The following is an 18,901-nucleotide window of genomic DNA, read 5'->3' on the forward strand; positions in this document are numbered from 1 at the left end:
GATTTCTTATCTATCCAAAGTATAATAGTGATTTCTTATCTACCCAAAGTATAACAGTGATTTCTTACCTGCGTACTATTCACATTGTTCGTTTTGTCCAGTGTGTATATAAATGTGTTGAATATATTTCTGGAAACAAAACACGTATACTTTTGATTTTATGTTCTTTAAACTTGACAAGAAATTGTAACCTGAGATTAATGTATCTAGACACTGCTGTGTAAAGTCTTGTTTTGGCTATTACAATGTATTAGATTTTGTCAATTTTCACTGTGCGTCAACAACAATCATAATTTTTTTTTAAAAGATCAAATAATCTTATAGTCTTGTCATTATCATTCTATAAAATGAACATAAAACCTTATTTAAACAAGAAACCGTAAAAATAAACACACACACATTTAACTACAATTCAAACTTTAAAAAAAACTACAAAAAAACCCAAAACACGATTTTAATATTAAAAATCCCCACTATAATCGAGTGCAATTTCAGATGAACATCAACAAACGCACATAAGTTGCCTTTATTTTAAATGTATTCATCTAACTTTCAAATCATTTAAATTTCTAATTATTTGAATTAGGGAAGCTTGCATCTGACCTGGATTTCTCGTGGTGGTGGTGGTGGGGGGGGGGGGGTGAGGAGTAGGGGGTTAAGTTGAAAATTTGACTGAAGTCCGAGATTTTACTCAAATTTTGACTGTTCATATAAAAGAAAACTCAAACTTAAGTTTGAGATTTGTTCTCGAAATCCAAGCCGGGATATGTTGTTCGGAGATAGGAAAACTAAGGATGTTTTTACAAGTATTTTTTATTTCAAAAATACATAATCAATTCTTAAACAGTTTACACATATATATATATAAATAAATGCACAGAAGATGGTGGAATGGATAACAAGAATACGCCGGTTTCGCGATTGGTCCGAGTTATTTCCCTTTGGAAAACTCTCGTGCATAGAAAGGCGCGAAACAATTTGTACACATACGGGAGTGAGACAAATAAGTGATTGTTTTCATTAAGTTTCTTGTACGCAGTTTTATCACACGAATTTGACTGATACACAAACTAAGTAAGTGATAGGTATACGGTAATTAAATACATTGGAATTCTTATCTTAATCACATTATTTCGTTGGTCATACGCAGGGGCAGATCCAGGAATTGCGGTTAGGGGGGGGGGGGGGGGGGGGCGCAACTTTATGAGGCACTGAGTCTGGAGGCCGCCTTGAGGTCCCCAGTGGATCCAGGGCGAAGCCCTGGTGGGGCCGAGGGGGCGAAGCTCCTGGATGTTACAGATTTTATAGGGCTTGAAATACAATGTACAGATGTCTCCTGTGTAGTCATTTTTACTATTTTCTGTCATTTTTAATAGGGTGAAATTAATAAAATGACGCAAAAAGGGGCATGGACACGATTTGAGCTGAAAATTTTCAAATTTTATTATTCCATTTTTATTGTTTACAATGCTTAACGAAAGTATTAATTCTAATGGTCAACTAAAATTTGAATATCCGTGGTTGATTGTAAGTGAGATACAGCACTCGCAATTCTTTGCTATGTAAACAGGCTCGTGCTATGTTTTTGCTTACATTAGATTGTTTAATAGAAAATAGCATGTTTAAAACAAAATGAGATGAAAAAACACTAGAAAATATTTAATTTGTGTTAAGAATTCAATTATAAATTGAAAAAAATGTGCTTTAAATGAATTTTTTACTAGTTTATTTAACCTATGTAAATAAAAACATCGCACGAGCCTTGTTTACATAACAAGGATTTGTTACCTCTGTATCTCCCATGCACCTTGAATACTGGCATTCAAATTTTCCTGATCATTATTAATACCTTATCTAAGCATTCTAAACACTAAAAATCAAAAAGTAAAATTTGAATATTTTCAGCTCAAATCGTGTCCATGTCCCTTTTAGGGTTTTTGGAAGACATGTTAGTTCTCCCAACAAAAGTCATTCACAAATTAAAAGATCTCCGAGAGTGGAAGAAATTTTTGCTTCTTTTATCGTTTACATTTGTTTTTATGATTTAACTTAAATTCGAAAATTTTAGGGGGGAGGGTGACGGCCACGCCCCCTTAAATCCACTACTGGTACGTATCATATCCAGGATATTACTTGCAAATATGACATTGTTTTTATGTCTCAACTTTAGTGAAACATTTCTTTCTATAGTGTATTTCCTACATTTAAAAATTTAAATAGAAGCCGCTTTTAATGCAAATTTTCGTCTTCCTCGCTGCCTGAAGGTATCCCGTGGGGATCCGGGTTAGAAAAGGTCCTCAGTACTCCCCTTGCTTGTCGTAAGAGGCGACTAAATGGAGCGGTCCTTCGGATGAGACCGCAAAAACCAAGGTCCCGTGTCACAGCAGTTGTGGCACGATTAAGACCCCTCCCTGCTCAATGGCCATAAGCGCCGAGCATAGGTCTAAATTTTGCAGCCCTTCACCGGTAATGTTGACGTCTCCATATTAGTGAAATATTCTCGAGAGGGACGTAAAACAATATTCAATCAATCAATCTGACTGTAGGTCCACTCTGTACCACTTAGGCATTCGAAGTTTCAGTAAATGCACCTCCTACACACAAGAGCTCTTATCTTCAAACTTCATATTTTCATGATTTAACAATTCGAGTAAAGTTATATCTGCAATTTAACTATTGTCCTCTAACATGGTATTGCAATATTCTCCTCACTTTCGAAGACAATATAAGATAAATGGATGATAATCAATTGAGGCATGGAATGGGATGAATATACAAGTGTTGACTGCTAAATGAATATTCATAAGCATTTTGACAATATTTACACACAATCTCATTTGCATGTCTGTTGCACTGTTGTTGGCCATAATACTGGATTTGGTGTTTACGCACGGGAAGATATCTGAAGGTCACGTGATCACAACTCCCTTGTAAACACAAGGGCCGCCATATCCTTCTGTCAGAGCAGGCCACAAGAAGTTCTTGATTTCCTCTGACTCTGGATTTGACGAATGAAATCGGGTATGCATTTCTGGATGAAACTGACGAGCATCATACATGATAAGGTATGGAGGGTTTTGCACAGAGAGTCCCCATGCCACCTGAACACAGGCTGTGACGTACATCTTTAAACCTTGACAGTCTTTCAGTACTGGGTAGTCGTACAACGTTGCGTAGATTTGTGAACAAACCTCCTGAAATCAAAATATTAGAATACTCTCAATGTATATACAACCTAGACTGGGATCTTAACATAGCTACGTGTACGCCAAACAAACCAGGACCGACTGTCGTTTCTTTAACAATCGTGGGACCTTCCCCTTCTCTACAATTGTTGAGAGACAATAAACTATGATTCAGAGGCTTTCGAATGATCCAGATATCGTATGAAATTTTTATGTCTCTCCAAACTCGTGGGTGGGACGCCTTAAGCCCATGTCACGCCTGTTCGTAAGATTGTCGAATCAGGCACAGTACAACCACCCTAGGAAATAGACCTCAAGAAATATATACCTTTAACTCTGATCAAAATATCTGAAAATGCTCAAAAGTCTATTTCCTATAAAAATGGATAAAAAAACAAAACCAGAACGAATTTCGTACGATATATATTCCCAATCTTCTTCGTTAACCTGATGTAGACATGTGTGTAACACAGGTTTTAGATGATTATTTGTGCGTGCATTTTGTTGTAAACGTGGACGTAATGTTACAAATGTACTAAAATAAAGTCAATATGTTTAAAACTTAAACATGTTTGTATTTACAATATTTATTTTAAAATCGTGCGACTAAACTATTAAAGATAGATTGGCAGTAAAGCACTTGAAAACAATTACTTCAATTGTAGCGGACACATCGAAGATTCCAACAGTCTTGCACAGATATTGAGCAACCTGCGCCTCCATGTGATTCGAGAGCGGATCAAAATGGTTCCTGTGCGCATCCGGATGTGGAAGGTTAAGTAAATGCCGAACCTTTCCTCTAAGTTCGTGGACTGCCTGCTGGGCTCCTCGGAAAGACAACTGTAAGATAAAATCATTTATAACGTTCTGTGTGTCAATCAAATTCCTCGCTGGTATTTTTAACAACCTTCTTCAGTCAAAGGTTATAAACACTAATTTAGAAAATATACGAAAAAATCTGACAGGTTAAAAACAAAGTCATCAAAATACAGCGATGATACAAAAGTTCAAATAGGAACTGTTGAAAACTTTGATTGTAGCTATGGGTGTATGTTCACCTACCACAACGACTGAAAAAAGAATTTTTTCTTTAAGAACTGAGAGGTCATCGAGTTGACCTATTCCATCTAAAGCATCCAAAGCGCTCATCCGAGAGCTGGCGTAAAGATCGCCATATTGCCGTGTAAGTTCTGAGGTACGACTTGCCAGCGACAGGTCCTCAAAATGACTGTTATAACCTCCATTAAAACTACTGTGTGGCTCTGTTGAGAGTCTGAAAAAATATCATAATTTGATCCTACAAGATGTTGACTGGATCTGCACTTTGAACAACACTTTACAGAATGCAAAGGCTTGGGATATCTACATATAATATACATGTTTAAACAACTTTCAAAATAAGAAGAAAATTCATAGAGGCTTTCCTCTTTTACCAATATTTGGCTTGGAAAGGCTTTTGAATATAAAGCTTTGTATCTCTCTCTCTCTCTCTCTCTCTCTCTCTCTCTCTATATATATATATATATATGCGTGTGTGTGTGTGTGTTATCTCTCTCTCTCTCTCTCTCTCTCTCTCTCTCTCTCTCTCTCTCTCTCTGTGTGTGTGTGTGTGTGTGTGTGTATGTAAAGGCATAGATGTAATGATTGCTAGATATACGTACTTTTCCTGTAGTTGCTTCTCTCGTTCTTGAAGGTTTTTAATGGCCTCTTGACTTTTCTGTAACTCAGACCTTAACGTGTGTACTTCCTCTTTCAGTTTCTCTATGGTTTCAGTATGCCCATTGCTATAGCGACTGCCATTGGTTAGGAAGACAGATGTTAGGGAAGACAAATTGGAAGGAACAACTGTAGCGTGACCATTCATCAAGCCGTTAGAGGGCGCCGTCACTGGTTTACATGGGAATGGTCCAGAAATTATTGATGGACGAAGTCCTAGACGAGAATATAAGGTATGATATAACAAACTTTAAATAAATAAAATTTCCTTATATTTAGTATTTTACTTCCATCACTTCCAGAGTACAAAATACTTTGATAAATTTCAACATCACAGTAAGCGTCGTACATCTCCCTTCATAATTCGTTTACAACACATGGAAATTTATTTCATTTCTTTGAAAACATCTAAGCACATAAGACAGAAATAATGTTCCTTCCACCCAACGAGACAAACAGGTTGAAATAGATGAAATTAATGATTTTCTATTCTAAAGTAAATTCGGTTATATTACCCCAGTGAATAAGTTCGAAGCAACGCCATGTTTTAATTCACAGAACTTTTAATATGATTAAAAACAAATTAGTATATCTGATAACACACCATGCCCACAGTTAATTTGGTTTTATATGTAACACGCGCTGTCCCCTCACACAAATACCAATTCATGAACTTACGTCCACGCATGCCCGGAAGTTTACGCCCAATGCTGCCCCCTACACAGAGGTATACATATAGATTAAGATTTTCATCATTATTAGTAGTAGTAATATCATCATTATCAATATACTGGTTTACCTTTATAATTACACAATAGGCAGATATTCAAATTGTATTTCATTATTCAACTGATTACTTAATTCATAGGTAAAATATTTCTCAAGAACCTTAACTCTACCACATACATCTGAGGGTTATTAAAATGAAGTTATCGTTCGTTCGTCCAAATAAACATCATAAAACACCTGTTCAGTTAAAACATAATATAAACAAGAAAACTAAATAATACCATGGTCTTTCCCAGTGTGTACAAATGATATTATTCTAGATCTGAATAGTGTGTTCCCTGTGCTGCCAAAAACTACCTTAAGTCGCACGAGTACAAATCTAACACCAAAACAACGGCGAGGTACACTGACCTTTATATAGGTACATTACCAGAGTAGCACCACACACACACACACACACACACACACACACACACATTTGTTGATTTTTTTTTGATTTTCCACTTTGAATTAGTAAAGGAAACCTGCAGACTACTGAAGGAAACCTACACACAAGTATTTATCTGAAATGACGACATTCCAGCAGTGATATTGTACTGTTTAGAATTTTTAATGAGATCCTGGGGGAGGGGATTGGTACTGAGATTAAATCACTTTTAAAAGTTCATTGTATATAGCAAGCCAACCATCTATTGTAATATGGTGGCTGAAATGAGATATGGGACTTTTTGAAAATTCAGACGCTATTATGAGATATACTTTCCCCTACAAGGTCAATCTGACCTTGCTGAAAACTGAAATGGTGAAGTTCTTATCTATGCAGTGTTCCATGAAACGTGTGATATTTGCTGGTTTAAGAAAATGAGAGTTTTTTCTAAATATTTTCTGAATTATAGATTAAAACCAAGTTGAATTACTTTTAAACTTTTGTTTTAAAACATGAACTATCTAGAGTATGCGGATGTTTTATTGATACTCACTGCTCTTTTTATGATGTCCATGTTTAGGATTAGAACAAAGTTTTGAACAGAGCGCCATTGACAGTTTCTCAGAACACACAGAAGGCAACGTATGATAATCACTCTTCTTCATAATGACAAAAATTCCCAGGTTCAAAAATCCAAATGGTCCAAAAATCCCTGTTTTTTTAACAGTAAAACGTCTTATATCCTAATCAAACTTCCGAGGTCAAATAAATTTCTCATGGGCCCTCACTGAATCAGTCATCACTGAGATGAACAATGCTAGCAACAGCTACAGATGTGGCATTTCACGACAACAAAACATAAAAAAAAACATCCTCACGCGATCACTGACCAATGGAGGTTTACATCCACACAGATATCAATCAACAGCCAGCATTGAACATTGTACTAGGTCTGTGCTCGGGCTGGGGGACCCAAAACATGCGATGAGAAATACCAGCAATCAATATGGTACTGTTTTCAATGTCATAATGCTTTGTACCAAATGACATTGAGATTTCCCCGTCCATTCGCGTTTCTTTTCAAAAATATGATATCCCGCATCGAGTTCTAACAACACAAAACATATTTGCATATGAAATATCAACAATAAGACTGGAATTTGGATTCAGGGCTGTGAGATTAAGAGGCCGATAAACTTCTTCATCCTTCCTTTTTTTTTTTTTTAAATTAGTTTGAAGACCGTTGCTTTCTATATTTCATATGTTTTATTAAGCACATTTTTACAGAAACACTTATTTTCGAGTGGTATTGTTTACGCTAAATCTATTGTAAGAAATCTCAGCTGTAAAGGGAAGCGAAGATATATAAAAATTCTACATGTATATAGGTAAACCCAGCATGGTGTTACTTGCTATAGAATAATGGGGGATTCTAGTACTGAAATTAAAGTGTACAAGCTAGAGAAAGTACGTGTATGTATATTTCATAATATGGATTGCATCACCGAATAATCGAGAGAATATTCGTGGTATTTATTCATCATTACAACATCTAGTTTTGGCAGTTTTATCACACAATACTTCAGATTTCTCTTGCGCTGCACTCGAGTTTGAACACGCTGACAATATTCCGTAAGGTATAACAATACATGAACACACTGAACATGTTCGGTAAGGCATGACAATACATCTTTAAACAAGTTGCTAAAGTGTGAAATAGATAAGAAGCCCGGGTGGACGACCTTGGTGACAGTAGCGTCTTCCGGTCGACTGTTGTTTTTGCTCAGCCTGCGTGAAAGCAGGTTCTGACAAAGAAGTTCATTAACAGAACAACCTGTGTGGATTCGGTCAGAGACATTTAATGGAGGTTTTGTTGTTACTCATTGACTTAAGATTAATAAACTGACAGTGCTTGCCAAAACTGAATATGATGTATATTAAATCAGATTTGACCATGCCATGTGTAGAATGACTTGCAATCGAACTACTTCGCGGTGGATATAGAAGGGAATCTATCATGTTGGTAACAATAAATACAGGTTTCATTTTGTTAAGTTCGACACTTTAAAATTTAATCTCTGCACATAAAACATGCTTTATTTGCCAATTTACAGACATGACAGTCTATAAATTAGGACCTTTGACGTGAGTTAAAACGTTTTCAGAGTGGTTATATAATATAACTTTTTATACCCGTTATTTAAGAAGTTTCTATTCACCACCTGGGGAGACCCCAAAAAAGGAAACATCTCGGCTGAAGTGGCAGATAAACTCCAGGTGAAAACAAAAGCATTGGTTGCCATGTATAGACACTCTAGTTTTGCAGCAATTGTCTATCTCCAGAACTGAAGAGGATATAATATGTGCACCACTAACATCATAAAAAACAGGACCGAAGTACAAATACAGATTCCTTATCTATTTTTCGCATTTAAAACAAGGTATTTTATTTTCCGATGTACGACAATCCATATCTAACTACACGTAGTTTTAGTGATCTCTTAACTACATGTAAATGACATTGTGGGACGTAGTTTTAGTCACCTCTAACTACATGTAAATGACATTGTGGGACGTAGTTTTAGTCACCTCTAACTACATGTAAATGACATTGTGGGACGTAGTTTTAGTCACCTCTAACTACATGTAAATGACATTGTGGGACGTAGTTTTAGTCACCTCTAACTACATGTAAATGACATTGTGGGACGTAGTGTTAGTCATATCTCCCTTAGCTACAGCCCAGTAACTTTCAGGGGGTGCGGGTGTTGCGATAGACCCATCTTCGGTTACCCATGGGTGCTTCTAATCGATTTTCTCCATCATCATTTTAGGGGCCGTGTGTGGACTCAAAACCGTGGTTTGCGACGATGTGATAGACCATGTTTGTCCATATCCTTTCTGGAGAGCTACAGGTCTGGAGCTAAGCCTCCCTGACATATAATTTATTTTGCAAGTCTTCATGCATTGCTCAATGAAGGAAGCTGACATGTTCATGATTCATCGTTCAGTTAACTCTGTGTATCCTACGTTTCGTAACTCTTGCAATCCTATCAGAAATCACGAGTTCTTCTTCTGAGAATCCTCTTCTTTATCTAAGACAATTTTACAGCTTAACCAGGCTCCACCTTCATTAAATAGGAGAATCTTTCTACTGGCTCGGTGAGCAAAAAGAATTCTAAAAACATCAATTTGAATCCATAGTTTTGTTTCGATTGTCATGGGGAATTGAAACTCATGGAACACTATCTTTGTGCTGCTCTTCTTGGATTCAACTTTGATAGTTGTACCAAAAGTTTCCCTGAATTCTATAAACACCATTGTTTCATTTGGGGTAGACACTGTTTCCTACCCATTCCAATAGCTGTTGATGGAGAAGTCCAATTCACGTCACTAAATTACCCACAAAAACAACGTTGTTATGGACTGGGCAAAAAACGTTAATAATTAATATTCTTAAAAGGGGAACCGTCCCATCTAATTTCACGTAACGAAGGAAGTATGCTACATCGTCATAATGGCTGACTTCCTTGTAAAACAGCCGAGCAAAGGTCTAAATTTGAAGCCCTTCACCGGTCTTGGTGACGTCTCCATATGAGTGAAAAATTCTCGAGCGAGACGTTGAGCAAGATACAATCAATCAATCCTCGTAAAACATGGATGAAAATACAAATATCAACAATATTTGTATATTTCTTTTAAATTTGATTGACCAGCAGGGTAGCTAGTCCACGACTGCTGATCTGTGGATTGAGTCCAGCCGAGATTATCCCTGCTCAAAGCCCGTAAGCGTCGAGCCTAGGCCTAAAATTTGCAGCCCATCACCAGCAATGGTGACGTCTCCATGAGTGAAAAAATCGTTAAACAATATAAAAAGTCTGATGTTTTGAATTCATTTCTAAAGGTACTGATGACAGAGAATTTATAAGGAGATAGTTTTCAAAATACATGTAGTCCGGTTTTATAATTACGAGGTTAAAATATCAAACCTTAATAATGGCAAATAATTTGTCAAGACCATTGCAGTGATACAAAGTTACTTCGGAAATAACGCAGGTAGTGGAGAAAAATCCGAAAGCTACAAACAAAAACTACTCAGTCTCTTATGAAAATAAAAAGATGTGGATGCTTATCATAATAACAAGTACTTCTTTTAGTATAGCCCTGAACTATTATGTAAAATGAATGGTGGTGGCGGTGGTCTAGACCTGGGGCTACCTATCAGTATAATGGTATATAACGTATTAAATCTTACTGATATTGAATAGTGGCTGTATATAAGTCCCATAATTATAAATGACTCCTATGTCTGTAAAAATAAATGTCATGTCTGTAAATAAATCCCATGTCTTAAACGAGTCCCTCTGTAACTGAGTCCCATGTATGTAATTAAATCCCATAAACGAGTCACTAAATCTAATATTTGTAATTAAGCTCCAATTCTATAAATAAGCCCCATGTCTGTAAATAAATCCCATGTCTGTAAATAAGTCCCATGTCTGTAAATAAGTCCCATGTCTGTAAATAAATACCATGTCTGTAAATAAATCCCATGTCTGTAAATAAGTCCCATGTCTGTAAATAAGTCCCATGTCTGTAAATAAATACCATGTCTGTAAATAAGTCCCATGTCTGTAAATAAATACCATGTCTGAAAATAAGTCCCATGTCTGTAAATAAGTCCCATGTCTGTAAATAAGTACCACGTCTGTAAATAAGTCCCATGTTTGTAAATAAACCCCATGTCTGTAACTAAATCTAATATTTGTAATTAAGTTCCAATTCTATAAATAAACCCCATGTCTGTAAATAAACCCCATGTCTGTAAATAAATACCATGTCTGTAAATAAGTCCCATGTCTGTAAATAAGTACCATGTCTGTAAATAAGTCCCATGTCTACATATTGATCAATATAGGTACATTGTACACACTCCTCGACTGAGCTATCATATTTCGTACAAACGCTTTAAACTGTACCCAGTATGTCGCTAAACCTAGTAGAAAATAGTTCACGTCATGTACACATCTAACAGTTTAAAACCCAAAGCCTGCCCAATTAATTGCTGTCAAATCATCCATAATTCATTGGTAAAATGATATTCACTTTAAAAATAAACACTTTAAACAATTCATTAACCTGTCTTGTCTTGGATATTCAGTTTAACACACAATCAATTATTAATGTTTCTCACCATTAATGGTGTGTGTCGTTATTCAGAGGATGAATGCAATCCATATAAAGCATGTGCTAGTAATATATAATAATTCTACTATACTAACATTGAAAGGTTTTCTCATAATTCATGACAAGTTGGGAAAAAACGCTAGTTGTTTCAGAAACACCCCCGCGCCCCTGTGCAGGTACCTTTGAAGGTCCTGATTGTTCCTTTTGATAAGCTACAACGACATCTTATTAACATATAGAAATGGGAATTTAGAAACTTCGACAGAGAAGTTTTGAAATCAATTGTTATATCTAATCATTTTAAAACCTGCTAATTTGAAATGGTACTCGTATATTTCCTTTAATGTAAATGACCGTTGGTGATATGTTTTAAACAAAGATCGAAATTCTCGAACACTCAACGGTATGTCAAAATAATTTTTCTATTTCTGAAACCTTTAAATGACAGAGAGCAACTACACTTTCATCTAAGAAAGAAAACATCCAGAAGTGTATCAGTTTTGGGATCTTTCTACTGACCCTTTGGCCTGAGTTTTGGGGTCTTTCTACTGAGCCTTTGGCCTGAGTTTTGGAATCTTTCTACTGACCCTTTGGCCTGAGTTTTGGCATCTTTCTTCTGACCCTTTGACCTGAGTTTTGGGATACAATTATATATAATTTCTAACTCCAACAACTTAGAATTGAAATAGAACAAGATTAGTTCGGTTGGGAAAATGCGTTTCCTATCTGGCTTCACGACACGTATAGTGAACTTCCATACCCCAAAAGACCATTATCATTGCTCACACCAAAGAATGGTAAATAGTCTGGGATTTAAAATTCCTTTCTGGAAATGCAGAAAATTTGTAAGGAAAGAATTCCATGTACGTGTTCTAACTTCAGTTTTTTTAGTTACGAGTTTTGCAACCTTTGCAAATGTAATGACACAGTTATTCTGGAAAAGATAAGAATTTGTATTTTTCACAGCAAGTTAACACTACTTTCAGGAAATGTACAGCACTGGTTTCACGCAGACACTAGTTTTTAAATTGATGTCCCGTATGAACATATGAGATGTAACGTATCATCCGAAATGCCCGTGACTCGTTGAGATTGAGTTGTGACTTGAGGTTACATTAATACAGTATTGGCATGTTGTGTCTGAACAGCGAGCATTTTATAAGCAACGAAGAATAAAATCGCGTAAATCGAATAAAAAAGCATGGTTTAACAAATTTTGGAAATGAACGCATGCTACACGTTATGCATGAAACATTTGATTAATCTTTTTAACTCCGAATCTGTCCAATAACTCCTGTTAAATCATCCATAATTCATTGGTAAAATGACACTAACTGTGAAAATAAACAACTTGTAAGCCTGATTTTTCTCCGTTAAAAATAAATCTACAGCATTCAACTACGGTACACACGCAATCGGGTACATTATCTGGACTGAATTTCGCATGGTCATGTTTTCGCATTAGTGGCATTGCATGCCATCATCTAGAATTTAATTTAAGTACTAATCAGTTAATCTTTTTAGATACAATTTGAAGGCTGAAAATAAAGATGTCTGCGCAGATGTAACGTAATTTAGAAATCTGTATTATTGCTCTGAGAGTTTGAGTAAACCATTGTGTACAACTGATTTAAAGGTTCTGATCTTTCTCAAGCTCTGTGATCTGCAGCAAAAAGAAAATTATACAATGTTTGAACATAATAACCACAGCCTCCTCTATTGTTCAGATATATTGAAATCGGTTGTTACTTATAATTAAAATCTGTTAATTTAAACTGCTAGTATATTTCTTTTCATTCACGTGACCGTGCATGACATCAATATGAATATTCTCAGAATACTCAACGTGAAACGAAAATTCTTTCTTTTCTTTTTTTCTTTCTTTTGTTAATTCAAAATAAATCTTTTGAAAGGCAGGAATCTGCTCTTTAATGTTTGAAGAAAAATATTTTGAGTTTTATTTGAACTATTTGATTTAATTTAATCTTTTTTTTTTATTTGAGCTTACTCAATTGAAGCCATTGCATAGATATATGTTACTGTAAAATATCATTATATTTAAAGCGAAAGAAGATTGAGAAGATTGAATAAGCAGTCGCTGTACACTGCATGAGAAATATTGTCTGTCAATAACTACCGTGTATTGTGTTGGACATGTATATACATTTAAGCGAATAGACACATTTCGTTATGTGTTCTTTAAAGCTTAGATAAACCAATTCAGTGCCCAGTAGTACTGTATTTTACAACTCAGTGCCCGGTAGTACTGTAGCTTTACAACTCAGTGCCCGGTAGTACTGTAGCTTTACAACTCAGTGTCCGGTAGTACTGTAGCTTTACAACTCAGTGCCCGGTAGTACAGTAGCTTTACAACTCAGTGCCCGGTAGTACTGTAGCTTTACAACTCAGTGCCCGGTAGTACTGTAGTTTTACAACTCAGTGCCCAGTAGTACTGTAGCTTTACAACTCAGTGCCCGGTAGTACTGTAGCTTTACAACTCAGTGCCCGGTAGTACTGTAGTTTTACAACTCAGTGCCCAGTAGTACTGTAGCTTTACAACTCAGTGCCCGGTAGTACAGTAGCTTTACAACTCAGTGCCCGGTAGTACTGTAGCTTTACAACTCAGTGCCCGGTAGTATTGTAGCTTTACAACTCAGTGCCCGGTAGTACTGTATTTTACAACTCAGTGCCCGGTAGTACTGTATTTTACAACTCGGTGCCCGGTAGTACTGTATTTTACAACTCATTGCTCGGTAGTACTGTATTTTTACAACTCAGTGCCCGGTAGTACTGTAGTTTACAACTCAGTGTCCGGTAGTACTGTAGCTTTACAACTCAGTGCCCGGTAGTACTGTATTTTACAACTCAGTGCCCTGTAGTACTGTATATTACAACTCACTGCCCTGTAGTACTGTATTTAAATCATACACACAATTAAGATTATTTTATTACTTTTGAGAAAAACTTAGGACTGAAAGATACTTTTTTTTTTATCAGAAACGTCAAACAATGCTTTGATTTATGAAAGACAATGCAATAAGCATAGTATTCAGAAAAAAATATAAACAGTCTCTGTTTACACATTGTTCTTTGATTGCTAGTTTGACTTGAGTGCTCAGACTGCTTACACAATAGGAAATGCTGGGAGTGTGGTGTCAGGAAAGGCTGTACCAGAGGGGTTCTGTACCTGGGATGACATAGTTTCTTTCTAATCATATTGTTTTAAAGACAACACCACATAAAAATGGTATATGAATGTTTTCACAAGCCATATAAAAATGGAATTCAAAGGGGATAATTTTTTTTATCGTTCATTGTACATGTACAAAACATGTCTGAAGAAAAATTAAATTTCATGATTGAACGTATGCTTTGTTATAAAGAATAGCAATAACGCTCTAGTTCTCCATTTTGTTTTCAAAGAGATCGGAGATAATGCTGTAACAAACAGGCTGCTCATAAAGATTTAGATTTTGTACTTGTGGTGTAGTCGTCCAAAAGTGCTAAAAATCAGCATGGATAGGATAGGTAAAATAATCTCTTACAGATATGTTCCTAAAACACTCACCATTTGTTTTATGTGGTAAGACGTGGGTGAATCCATTAAATGTCTTGGATCTGTCCATTCGAGTGATTGGTGTCATTATGTCCTCATCACTGGAGATCATACCTGCGTCATCATCCTCTGAAGTGACCTCGTCAAGTTCGGACACCTCCTTCAAAAGCTGCAGCACTATGCTATAACCTTGACAAAACTGCTTCATTACCACAGACATGTACGCTTCATCGGAAATATTATCACAATGCTTGCGAAGCTCGGTGTCGTGAAATAGAGCTAATTTGTCGTATTCTATCCGTTTTTCCAAAATATGAAATAATTTTTTCAGACACTGATTTGTCACCGCGGGTTCCACAATGTTGAACAAGGTTTTGTTTTTTATTATCCTGCTCTGAACATCCGCTCGCGTTATTTGCATGAGTCTCTGGTGGCTGACTCCGGAAGGCGCTTTACCTGAGGTGACAGAGCTACTGGTCGGATGCTTTGCCGACAGACTGAGCTCGTCAAGTTTCTGTAATGCGTTCCTGTACTGAAAGACAATTTTATCGAATTCCAATTTTAAAGCATCATGAAGATTCATAAGGCTTCCACATGATGATTCGACAAGACCATGCTGTCCCATGTGTTTTAGGCATCTCTCTAAAGCCTTTTTCTTCTGTTTAAGGTGTTGCTTTACATTTGGATCCACGTATGAAACAACACGTAAAATGTTCCTACAGGAAGGGTAATAGCTGTTACAGTTTTTCTCAGCTCTGTTGCCAGATTGAGACATTCTGGCGAAACAAGCCACCATTTTTCTGATAAGAAGGTCCATATGCAAATTTTCCTTTGGAAAGGTCTCCAGTGTGGTTTCAAAAAGTTTAACGTAGAGAGCCTCTAAGATAGACAGACTAAAAGGCATAGAATCTAAAAGCACCTCCATTGGAACTTCTTGTAGAATATTTCCAAAAGTAACACAGTTTAACCGCCGGATAAGAGTAGCACATTCGTCGTACTTTTTGGTCTCGAAAAGCAACACAATCTTCCTTAAGGCAAAGTTTGGAGTTAATTCTACAGATTCCATGGTAAGGGATTCGTCAGGGAATGTTTCGGCCCAGCGAACGTTACGCCAGACAGACTGCACCTTTTGCCGTGGAGTTTTCTCCGGACGTATTCGCTCCATCCTCCCGGACCCGGAACTGGAGCTCTCCGTCTATAAAAAAAAATCTCTAAGTTAAGATCATACCTTAAAATCCTTTCAAGAAGCCAATCATCTCAAGGTTAAAAAAAGAAAATCTGTTTTGTATATATACAAACAAATTTAGTCTCCATCTCACGACTGCGAGTTGTCGAGATTTGTGGAAACTGTATTTTACAAGCTAAAATTGATGTGTATCTAAAAATTAAATACACAATGAAAAAATCAATAAATGTTTTAGAATACATGACCTGAATAACAACATCCAATATGTTTCAGTCAGGTAGCTGCGTTCATGATTTCATCAAATTGATCAGAAAATATGTCAAAGACTTGTACGGAGCCTTACTCCGCAAAACTACCCGGTATCCGATTATATAATCATCGCGTCAAGTTTCTGGTGAGAAAAAAATCAATTCATGATCTTTTTCCTCAAGACCAAGTACATGTATCTTACCGGCACAAACTTGTATTTAAAGGAATGCATCCCATCTACAGATCTGAAGGTCTTATTGTATATGCACCAACTACAACCGCTTTTGTCGTTTAAATAGCCACATTTGATATTACGTCAATTTCAATCGCAGAAACTTATCTTTACCCCCTTTCGGCATTTAATTCGGGGTCTTTGATATAATCAAACTAAATTCTGCATGATGACTTTGCCGTATATCCAGTATACTTTAAAATGAAATGATCGTAATTGTGTTTTCCTTTCCAAATTGGTCACATGGCGGTATAAAGACTTTCTCCAATTTCAAAACTGCCTTTAAATCAAAACATTCCTTTGTTTGGTTAATTTTACGATGTTTTAAACTTTAATATTTAAACAGCGATTCAACCCCATTATCTATTGTCCCTAAGTCTAATTGTTATCGACTAAACACCGCATGTTTCTTAGTGGCGAAATGCAGTTAACGTAATTCATTCAAGCACAATAAAACGTCAATACAATAAAGCCTTAACTTTTAATGACCGTCCTACAAAAGGGAAGACTCTTGAAGCACACTTTTCCGACTACATGTACAAGTAAATACTATACATAAGGAATGGAAAAAGTACTGGTTGGAATAAATCTCAATTTCGTAGCCATTGGACCAGACTGTTAATGTATAGATATTGTTCTTTTTCTACTAACATCTACCAATATTACGTAAACTTAGACATTGTGTAAAACGTTGGACAGTCCAGTATTAAACTTCCAAGTTTGATATACCTTAACTTCAATAATGATTAGTCCTCCTTAAGTTTGATATACCTTAACTTCAATAATGATTAGTCCTCCTTAAGTTTGATATACCTTAACTTCAATAATGATTAGTCCTCCTTAAGTTTGATATACCTTAACTTCAATAATGATTAGTCCTCCTTAAGTTTGATATACCTTAACTTCAATAATGATTAGTCCTCCTTAAGTTTGATATACCTTAACTTCAATAATGATTAGTCCTCCTTAAGTTTGATATACCTTAACTTCGATAATGATTAGTCCTCCTTAAGTTTGATATACCTTAACTTCAATAATGATTAGTCCTCCTTAAGTTTGATATACCTTAACTTCGATAATGATTAGTCCTCCTTAAGTTTGATATACCTTAACTTCAGATTCTTGAGATTCTTGTGGAATTTATGTACGAAATATCCAATGACTGAATTAATAGTTTTATGACCCAATATATCGTAATGTTGTAAACTCAGTCTTCAGTGTATAAACTGAATACATGTATAATATGTGTTCTATTGCAGAAGTAGACTTCGGAGATTAACAACTATATTTACTCCGATTCAAAACAATAGCTTTAAATCTTTTAAATACATTCTAATATTGGGTGTATATATTCTAATTTCTCAACATGTGTAAATAGTCTTGATCAACTTTAAAACAGTGTGTAATAATTCTTTAGTAATAAAAGGTCCCAAAATGCTAGAGAATTTTAGCGTGCAATACCTGGGCCATTATTGAATGCCAACTTTTCATGAAATACTAGGATCCGCACCGAAACGTTCTGAGTACACGTTACAATGTACCTTTATCGCACTCTCGCTTTACACAAACATTTCGACCCTACTTTACGGTTAAGGACCACCAAATATTGTTCTTCACAATTTGAAACACTTTTTCTTTATTGATGTCAAGTGGATGAACGGTTGAAAAGGGGCGTAACTGTGATATTGCACACAATCATGCCAGTTTCTAAGCATGACGTGAAAATAAATTATCAATGAAATATAGTTTGACTATGATATAATAAAGATGTTATTGAACTTTATTGGCGAATATTCGCACTCGTTGGGTATAAAACTTCGCTTACAAGTTCGAGAATTCTGAAACTCAAATCGGCCAATATTCAATAGTCCTATAATATTTCCTGTATTTCCTAGGCATTTGAACAGGATTTTCAAAGAGAACAAAGATGGTTCTTCAGCTCATTGAGTCTAATGACCCAAGCAATTTACCTCTGCCTTTCTATCTTTCCTTACTATTACCTCTATCTTTCCTAATCCTTACCTCAGTCTTTCCTAATCCTTACCTCAGTGTTTCCTAATTCTTACCTCAGTCTTTCCTAATCCTTACCTCAGTGTTTCCTAATTCTTACCTCAGTCTTTACTAATTCTTATCTCAGTCTTTCCTAATTCTTATCTCAGTGTTTCCTTATCATCACCTCAGTGTTTCCTAATTCTTACCTCAGTGTTTCCTAATTCTTACCTCAGTGTTTCCTAATTCTTATCTCAGTCTTTCCTAATTCTTATCTCAGTCTTTCCTAATTCTTACCTCAGTCTTTCCTAATTCTTACCTCATTCTTTCCTAATTCTTACCCAAGTCTTTCCTGATTCTTATCTCTTTCTTTCCTAATTCTTACCTCATCTTTCTTAATTCTTACCTCAGTCTTTCCTAATTCTTATCTCTTTCTTTCCTAATT

At 35.9% G+C, this 18,901-nt stretch overlaps 1 protein-coding gene across 2 annotated transcripts; it reads right to left on the minus strand.

Annotated features, from left to right (window-relative positions):
* Window positions 1–794: 794 nt before the first annotated feature.
* On the minus strand, window positions 795–16,533 carry LOC125659071 (uncharacterized). 2 transcript variants are annotated; one of them, XM_048890612.2, is made up of 7 exons: window positions 16,438–16,533; window positions 14,813–15,995; window positions 5,580–5,618; window positions 4,847–5,117; window positions 4,248–4,458; window positions 3,840–4,025; window positions 795–3,194 (listed from the first exon to the last, which is right to left on the minus strand). In XM_048890612.2, exons 1-7 carry the CDS (start codon window positions 16,465–16,467, stop codon window positions 2,910–2,912), a joined length of 2,205 nt encoding a protein of 734 aa, XP_048746569.1. In that variant the 5' UTR covers window positions 16,468–16,533; the 3' UTR covers window positions 795–2,909. The 2 variants fall into 2 exon arrangements, with proteins under 2 accessions (XP_048746569.1, XP_048746568.1); XM_048890611.2 differs by lacking the exon at window positions 5,580–5,618 and having other exon boundaries at window positions 16,438–16,532.
* Between the last annotated feature and the right edge of the window lie 2,368 nt (window positions 16,534–18,901).

Source organism: Ostrea edulis, chromosome 9 (genome assembly GCF_947568905.1).
Source record: "Ostrea edulis chromosome 9, xbOstEdul1.1, whole genome shotgun sequence".
Lineage (NCBI taxonomy): Eukaryota > Metazoa > Mollusca > Bivalvia > Ostreida > Ostreidae > Ostrea > Ostrea edulis.